Source organism: Anolis carolinensis, unplaced genomic scaffold (assembly GCF_035594765.1).
Source record: "Anolis carolinensis isolate JA03-04 unplaced genomic scaffold, rAnoCar3.1.pri scaffold_13, whole genome shotgun sequence".
NCBI lineage: Eukaryota > Metazoa > Chordata > Lepidosauria > Squamata > Dactyloidae > Anolis > Anolis carolinensis.
Window position 1 is genome coordinate 11561979 of NW_026943824.1, and position 9264 is coordinate 11571242.

The 9264-nt window shown below is 43.2% G+C and overlaps 1 protein-coding gene across 1 annotated transcript in view; it reads right to left on the reverse strand.

The window, feature by feature from the left end:
- The window catches only part of LOC103279848 (syntaxin-binding protein 4), a 76992-nt gene extending 67940 nt beyond the window's left edge, over positions 1-9052 (reverse strand). The window contains exon 1 of the mRNA XM_062964232.1: positions 8281-9052. Within this exon, the coding sequence (XP_062820302.1) occupies positions 8281-8345 (65 nt within the window). The 5' untranslated portion in view covers positions 8346-9052. The remainder of the gene's footprint in view (positions 1-8280) is intronic.
- Between the last annotated feature and the right edge of the window lie 212 nt (positions 9053-9264).

Genomic DNA, 9264 nt, shown 5'->3' on the forward strand with positions numbered 1-9264 from the left:
AATTTGGGCACATTGAGTATCCGTGCCAAGTTTGGTCCAGATCCATCATTGTTTGGAGTACACAGTGCTCTCTGGATGTAGGTGAACTACAACTCCAAAAGCCAATGCCCATCAAACCCTTCCAGTATTTTCTGTTGGGAGTTCTGATATAAATCTGTAACTTTAGGTTATGAATCCATAATTTTCAGTACACGTTGAGTATCCCTTGTCCAAAATGCTTGGGACCAAAAGTGTTCTAGAGTTTGGAATAATAATCACATCTAACTTCGTGAGATACTTTGGAGATAGAACCCAAATCTACGCACGAAATGTACCAATACACACAATTACACACAATTTAAAAAATACTTTTATACATTAAACCATATCTACTGACATTGAAACATTAGAAAGTACAGGTTGCAACTGTCTTGCCCATCGATTGTGGACGTGAATGGTGTCAGTGGACGAATCTAGTTACATATGCATTTTAAAATGGTATAATTCATGTTTTAATAGAGTTTAATAGAGTTTTTAACTGATGTGGTATTGTTGTAATGTTTATTGATTTTTTAGATTGTTTTATTGAACAATGTAAATTGCCAACTGTTGTAAGCCACCCTGAGTCCCTACGGGTGAGAAGGGTGGGGTAAAAGTGATGTAAATAAAAAAATAAATGTTTGCTCAACCTGTACTAAAGACCAGTCTGAAGCTGGATCTACACTGCCATATTCCAGTTTGGACTGCATTATTTGGTCAGTGCAGATCCACGTAGTGCAGCTCAATGTGAAACATTAAATGAGTCTACACTAGTGGTTCCCAACTTTTGGTCCTCAGGGTATTTTGGACTTCAATTCCCAGAAATCCCAGCCAGTTTACCATCTGTTAGTAATTGTGGGAACCATTGGCCTACACTGCCAGGTTTGGAACCACATTGTTCGGTAGTGTAGATCCACCCCGAGATGCTATTACTCTTGCCTTGGGAAGCCTCCTAAAATTATCTCCCTTACACTTGCAGTTGCATCTGGAATCAAGCACTTAATTCTGCCATTTGTTTCAGATATCAAGGCTGAGGAATAGGTTGAAAATAAAGGATAGATAGCGGATAGATGGTGCGCACTGAATGCAGCATCCCTTGTCGTCATCCTGCTCCCAAACCCCTCCATGCACCATTCTCCCTTTTGCAGCATCAATGAAATCAGCTTTGCACAATTGTCATGGAACCGCAGGGTTTGTTGTGCCAGCTTCTAGCGGGATGAGGATCAAGCAAATGAGATTTTAAGCGCCTGTCAAAATTAGACGCTTTCTCTCTCTCTAAGGCTTGGAGGAGAAGAGAGCAAAGCGGAGGAAGAGAGAGGGAGAGAGAGAGGCACAATCAGTTGCTTGCCTCAACCAGACAATAACGCCATTGTGTTGTTGAAGGCTTTCGTGGCTGGGATCAAAGGGTTGTTGTATGTTTTCCGGGCTGTATGGCCATGTTCTCTATCATCTCCTGACGTTTTGCCCACATCTATGGCAGGCATCCTCAGAGGTTGTGAGGTATAGAGAAACTCAGCAAGGAAGGTTTATATATATCTGTGGAAAGTCCAGGGTGAGAGAAGAACTCTTTATCAGTTGGAGGCCAGTGTGAATGTTGTAGTTAATCACCCTAATTAGCATTGAATAGCTTCATCTCCTGGCTTCCTCCTGCCTGGGGGCATCCTTTGTTCAGAGTGATGAACCAACCTGGACACAGTATATTATTTGAGAACACAGAAATGCTCGACAACTCCAACAACTATCATGTCAGACTACACAGAGAAGCCATTGAAATCCACAAGCATGCCGACAACTTCAACAGAAAGGAGGAAATCATGAAAATGAACAAAATCTGGTTACCAGTATTAAAAAAGCTCAAAAATCAGAACAGTAAATAAGAAGCAATACTCTGAAAACAGAGGAGTTCCAGACATGGGAACCAGGGGCAGTTAACAGCTCTGAACAAGGGATCTCATCACGTTCCTAACGTTGCAGGGTGGGAGAACGTTGCATGGCCGGTCTGTATGGCCATGTTCTAGAAGCATTCTCTCCTGACGTTTCACCCACATCTATAGCAGGCATTTTCAGAGGTTGTGAGGTCTGTTGGAAACTAGGCAAGTGGGGTTTATAGATCTGTGGAATAATGTCCAGGGTGGGAGAGAGAATTCTTGTCTATTTGAGGCAAGTGTGAATGTTGCCATTGGTGATCTTGATTAGAACCGAATGACCTTGAAGCTTCAAACCTTGGCTGTTTCCTGCCTGGGGGAATGCCTTGTTTGGGAGGTGTTCGCTGGCCCTGATTGTATCCTGTCTGGAATTCCCCATAGCAGGCACCTGATGACCCAACTTGGACACAGCATATTATTTGAGAACCCAGAAATGCTGGACCACTTGAAAAACCACCATGTCAGACGACACAGAGAAGCCACTGAAATCCACAAGCATGTGGACAATTCCAACAGAAAAGAGGAAACCATGAAAATGAACAAAATCCAGCTAACAGTGGATTCTCTAAACTCTAAAACCAGGACAGTAAACAAAGAACAACATTCAAAAAACAGGGGAGTTCCAGTCAGGTGTCAGGGCCAGCAAACACCTTCCAACAAAGGATTCCCCCAGTCAGGAAGCAGCCAGGTATTGAAGCTGCAAATCCATTGAATGCTAAGTGGCCAATTGCAACATTCACACTTGCCTCCAACAGACAAAGAGTTATTTCTCCCACCCTGGACATTATTCCACAGATCTATAAACCCCACTTGCCTAGTTTCCAACAGACTTCACAACCTCTGGGGATGCCTGCCACAGATGTGGGCGAAACGTCAGGGGAGAATGCTTCTGGAACATAGCCATACAGACCGGAAAAGCAACCCAGTGATTCCGACCGTGAAAGCCTTCGACAACAAAATTAGTAGTTTGACACCATCCTTTGTTTCCATGTATTTTACAACCAAAGATGGAAAGAGATGCGAACAACATTTTTATATTTCCTGATGGAATAACTTGGCTGCCTCTTGTTATTCTCCCATTGAAATGCCTCATTGCGTAGCTGGAAGATGTGGGATGCTGCTGCGTTGCCTCGGGTGGCAAAAAGAATGGAGCCGGGTCCGGCCAAGATTCCCTCTTCCTTGCCCGGGGGGGGGGGGGGGCATCCTTTCCCCAAACTTTCTAACAAATTAATCTTTTAATCAGTCCCTGACTTGGGCCATATTTATCAAAGTGATGGGGGCCGCATTATCTGGTCCGCCATCTGTTGGCTTCCCTTTCCAAAGCTGGCTTGCTGGACCAAATCCTAATAAAAAAGTGTAAGGACAGCTGAACATCGGGCCGCGCAGCTGGCCCTTTTTCACACGCAGGGGCCCGGACGGGTGGAAGGAGAGCTCCCCGCGGCTGTGTCACCAGAACTAATCGCCCCCCATGTTGGAGCAACAACAACTCTTTATTGATTAGTCAATTTTGACCACATCAAAACATGTGAAACATACAAAACGTACACACTTACCCATACATACAGTAAAACCATTTAAAACCATGTATAGATACAAAGCATCCCGGCCTTCTAGCCTACCAACCCACTCCTAGGTAGTTGTGCAAATACAGAACAAAAAGATTAAAATTAAAATTAATTATTCCCTTAAGGTAAAGTTTAAGTGGGGGCAAGGGCAAGTAAAACTAGTGGCTTGTCCATAGTAAATTTTAAATTTGGATTTTGTTATTGACATTAATATCACAGCTGTCCACTTCCATCTTCTCGTGGATGGCCAGCACTTTTTGCATAAAAAGGGTCAGTTTTAAAATAGAGTTTTTATCTGAACCCTGTAGAAGGATGTGCAGTTTCTCCTTATTCTCTAAATGAGTATGGTTCTCCAGCAGAGGCTCTAAATAGAAAGATCGAATCCTGCTGTAATCGGGGCATTTTCAGAAAAAGTGTTCTGAGTCCTTCACTTCTGCATCTACCTCACAACACCCACAGGTTCTCTTCGTGTAGGGGATATTCTGACGTCTACCTAGCTTAGACTTAATGTCGAGTTGCTCGAATCTAGCCTGGGTAAAAGGTTTTCTAATATATAATGGAAGAGTCAAGAAGACGTAGGTTTCCATGCCCACGTTTCATTTAAATTTAGCCAGGTATGGAGTGGCTCTAGCTTGTGCTATGATCATAAGATCATTTTGTGCAGCAGTGTCAAGGGCTCTTTGGTAAACAATTGAGCACACTTTAGCCCCAAAATGTATTAGCTCAAGAGGGGCAAAACCTAACTTACTGATAGTGTGGCCGAGTCTGCTTAGCCATGATGACCATTCTTTGTGGTTTTGCCATGTTGGAGCACAAACAGAGCATCCTTCCCCGGGAGGCCTGCCATATCCGCTTCTCCTCCATCTTGGCCGTAGAGAAGACGGCATCCGAAGGGGACAAGCGGGAGACATGCATCTCTGGCAGACATGCATCACTTAGCAGTTCCATGTGCCTTGTTTTATTTGGGGCAGCCCTCTCTTATTTATTGATTTACAGTATTTATATTCCGCCCTTTTTTCTCCCCCCCGAAAGGGGACGCAGGGTGGATTACAATGCACATATACATGGCATATACATGGAGCCCCGGTGGCGAAGTGTGTTAAAGCGCTGAGCTGCTGAACTTGCAGACCGAAAGGTCCCAGGTTCAAACCCCGGGAGCGGAATGAGTGCCTGCTGTTTGCTCCAGCTTCTGCCAACCTAGCAGTTCAAAAACATGCCAATGTGAGTAGATCAATAGGTACTGCTCTGGCGGGAAGGTAACAGCGCTCCATGCGATCATGCCAGCCACATGACCTTGGAAGTGTGTACGGACAACGCCGGCTCTTCAGCTTAGAAATGGAGATGAGCACCAACCCCCAGAGTCGGACACAACTGGACTTAACGTCAGGGGAAACCTTTACCTTTTTATACATGGCAAACATTCAATCAGGGCTGGCCCCTAGCGGATTTTGCGCCACCCGCAGTTGCTTGCCCGGCTTATAGCTTCAGTCACCCCTGCGTTCAATGCCATTAGACATACAACATATAGACAGACACAGCACAATGCCTAAAGTTGCCGGCACATGATTGTCAGATGTGTTCCACACTTGAACCATAGACTACCAGGTATATGATCACTGTAGGTTCTCATTTTCTCAGGCAACTAGCTGTCTTAAACCTGCATTTCCTCCCAAACAGATTCAGTCATTTTACTCCAGATACGAATCCTCTTTCCCACTGTTTATTAGACACGATTCTCTGGAGTTTTAAAAACTCAGGCAGCCCTCTAAATAGATTCCTTGCCCTGAGAGATCCTTAGTGATCCAACCCACCAGGAGTTATGGGTTCAGTGCAATGTGGATGCTCAAGTGCCATATTATGCCTGCATGCCATTCACGGCAGCATGGGCCAAGAACTTATGACTGAGTTTATGAATCCAAAATTGGCACTAGAAGAATTTCAGAAGGAGGCAGCTTAGAGGTCTTCTAAAAATAATCATGGCAAAAAAGGTCCAGAGGGGAGATGATAATAATAATAATAATAAGAGGAAGAGGAAGAAGAAGAAGAAGAAGAAGAAGAAGAAGAAGAAGAAGAAGAAGAAGAAGAAGAAGAAGAAGAAGACCTTAAGATCATGATGGGAGGGGGGACTAGTAGGGTGTATCTAGATTCTGTTTTATGTTTTAATATCTTAATGGTTTGAAAGTGTATTTATATGTTGATTGTTTCTATTGATTTTATGTTATGATTTATTTTCTTTGTATAATGAGGCATTGATTTTTTGCCTAAATGTATGTTGTACGCTGCTCTGAGTCGCCTGCGGGGTGAGAAGAGCGGGATAGAAATGAAGATATAATAATAATAATAATAATTTATTTTTCTATCCCACCTCCATCTCCCCACGGGGACTCGGAGTGGCTAACACAGGGCCAAGCCCAAAAGACAAACAGTAAGCAAATAAAATACATGTATAGACAACGCAATCAAACATAAAATAAACACATTACAACCACAATAATGCAATGTAGTACAATAATAATAGCAATATAGAGATGTTTGAGTGAGAAGCTCTAAACCAACTCCTACTTTTCTAGGATTTGCAGGAAACTGCAGGACTAACGTGGCAGTTTCATAAGAATAAAGTATTATTCATAAGAATAAATTATTATTATTATTATTATTATTATTATTATTATTATTATTATTATTATACAGCAAAGAAAACTCACAGCAACCCAGTGATTCCAGCCATGAAAGCCTTCGACAACGCTAGGATTCTCGCTTGAGCATTTGCCCTGCCTCTGCAGCAACCAAGGGGCATTGTCTCACCATTGTGGAAACACAACCCTGGAACAAGTTCAGATCTTCACCAATATGAGTTTATTACAGTATCCATTGCCTTCTCTAATTTTAAGACAGTACTAAGAACTCCTAACATAGTAAACACAGATATATAAACCTTCCTTTCTTAGCTTTCCCATATACCTCACAACCTCTGAGGATTCCTGCCATAGATGTGGGCGAAACGTCAGTAGAGAATACTTCTGGAACATGGCCATACAGCCCAGAAAACTCACAGCAACCCAGTAATTCCAGCCATGAAATCTTTCGACAACACTTCAATCATATAATGCCTGCTCAATACTGATATTAGCTCAGTCCTTAGTGCTGTTTTCAGATAATCAATAATTTAGCAAAAAATATTCTTGATAATTCACAGCCTTCTTCATGTGGGTGAAACATCAGGAGAGAATGCTTCTGGAACATGGCCATACAGCCCGGAAAATTCACAGCAACCCAATGATTCCAGCTATGAAAGCCTTAGGCAGCATATTAGAATCTATTTTGTTTGTACCTTGGGGACTGCCTATACATTATATTATATTATATTATATTATATTATATTATATTATATTATATTATATTATATTATATTATATATAACTAGCTGTGCCCGGCCACGCGTTGCTGTGGCCAAGTCTGGTGTTATGGGAAATAAAGTATTGAGGAATTGGTGGTAGTTAAGGTAAAGGGTAAAGGTTTTTCCCTGTCATTAAGTCCAGTCATATCTGACTCTGGGGGTTGGTGCTCATCTCAATTTCTAAGCCGAAGAGCTGGCGTTGTCCGTAGACTCCTCCAAGGTCACGTGGGATGACTGCATGGAGCGCCATTACCTTCCCGCCGGAGCAGTACCTATTCATCTACTCTCATTTGCATGTTTTTGAACTTTAGGGTTGGCAGAAGCTGGGGCTAACAGTGGGGGCTCTCTCCGCTCCCCCAATTCAAACCTGTGACCTTTCAGTCCAGAAGTTCAATAGTTCAGTGCTTTAACACACTGCGCCACCAGGGGATATTATTTCCTAAAGCTTGTAAATATACAATATTTCTGATTTTTTTTGTCTGTTGGAGGGAAATATGAATGCTGCAATTAGGCAAAATTATTAGCATGTAATGGCCTTGCAGCTTTAAAGCCTGGCTGCTTCCTCCCTGAGTGTCTACTGGGCTGAAAGGGTTGCTAGGAGACCAAGTGGACGGAACTTAGCCTTCTAACTACAGTAGAGTCTCACTTATCCAACATAAACGGGCCGGCAGAACGTTGGATAAGCAAATATGTTGGATAATAAGGTGGCATTAAGGAAAACCCTATTAAACATCAAATTAGGTTATGATTTTACAAATTAAGCACCAAAACATCATGTTTAACAACAAATTTGATAGAAAAAGTAGTTCAATACGCAGTAATGCTATGTAGTAATTACTGTATTTACGAATTTAGCACCAAAATATCACGATATATTGAAAACATTGACTACAAAAATGCGTTGGATAATCCAGAACGTTGGATAAGTGAGTGTTGGATAAGTGAGACTCTTCTGTATCAGCAATTGGATAAAAACAATTATTCCTCTCCCTCTAATTAGGACTTTATTTTTCTTTTCTTTTTGTTGTATGAACGTAGAGGCATGGATGAGGGGTTGTGCTGCCAAGTTTAGTGTTTCTGGGATGTGTAGTTTTGTTGTTTTGTCCTAGGCCGAAATTTCATTACACTTTTATATATATAGATATAAGAGAGAATACTTCTGGAACATGGCCATACAGCCCGAAAAACACAACAACCCATAGTAAACACCTTCTGAAGAATACACCATGTCACCAATGTAAACCTCTCACACATAAATGCTGTTTCTGCACATGCTTTTAGAGAACGCTTTTCCACCCCATCTCTTTCAATGGCAAATATCCCCAAACCATCACCTTTCAGTTCCAAATCTGAACCCATCACCATCCCCTCTTACCAATAAATGAGAGAGAGTCCGTCGAAGCGTTCCAGTTCCCTGCCAGTCGACTTGAGATAGGACATTCTCTTCCCGGCTCCTTTTCAAAGGAAATATTATTCTTTGCGGCGATGGAACGGGATCCTGTCGCTGGGCCGTAGAGCCATGTGTCCTTGCAGAATCCCGAGCAAAGATCCGGACCTGTCGTCGGAATAACCGTGGGCACGCTTGGCTGGGGACAGGATGCCACGCTCTGCGATTCTTCCGTGCTTTTTCGAGGGAGACGGACGATGCCCTTCAGTCTCGGCACAACTGCTGGCCAAGGTTGCCGGGTGCCGCTGCCTCGGCCGGCCTGCTCTGCTCTGGCAAGCTTTCCGAACACAGCGTGCTAGGAACAGATGTTGCAACTCTTGGTTAATCCTAAGTGGCAGGTCTGTCAAGGGCAGAGTTATGCCCAAGGGCTTCCAGGGTTTTAGCTCAGTCTCCAGACAGGAGGATGGAGGGGGGCAAAAGCACCCAGCCGGGTCCTCGGCATGCCCAGCATCCTTTTTTGCATCTTCCCAGAAAACTAAAGATCCACGGAGCTGTCCATGAAAATGCCTTGAGCTTCAAGAGCTGGACCAAAGCTCTTTAAGAGCAGGCCTTTTGGACAGCTCTCCGGATGCAATTAAATGGCCCAAAACACATGCCCAATCTTGGCATCCTCGGCCACGTTTCCAGCATTACTGATGCCGCTGCCGATGAAGCTTGCCCTTCCTCCCACTCAGTTGATAAAAGATCCCTTGCTCAAGAGCGCAGATCAAGGAAAAGAAGATTTTAGGGTTTTATTTAGCCTGTAAACAGAACAAAGACCCTGCTTGCCCATTTGGGGAGGGAAGGAGGGAGGGGAGGGAAAAAACATATGGAAGAAGGAGGAAAGATTTCCCCTGAAGCTTTGGCACATTCAAGGTGTCCACAAACCCCATTTTAAAAAATAAAATCAGAGGCGTGCGGTTGTTTTTAAAC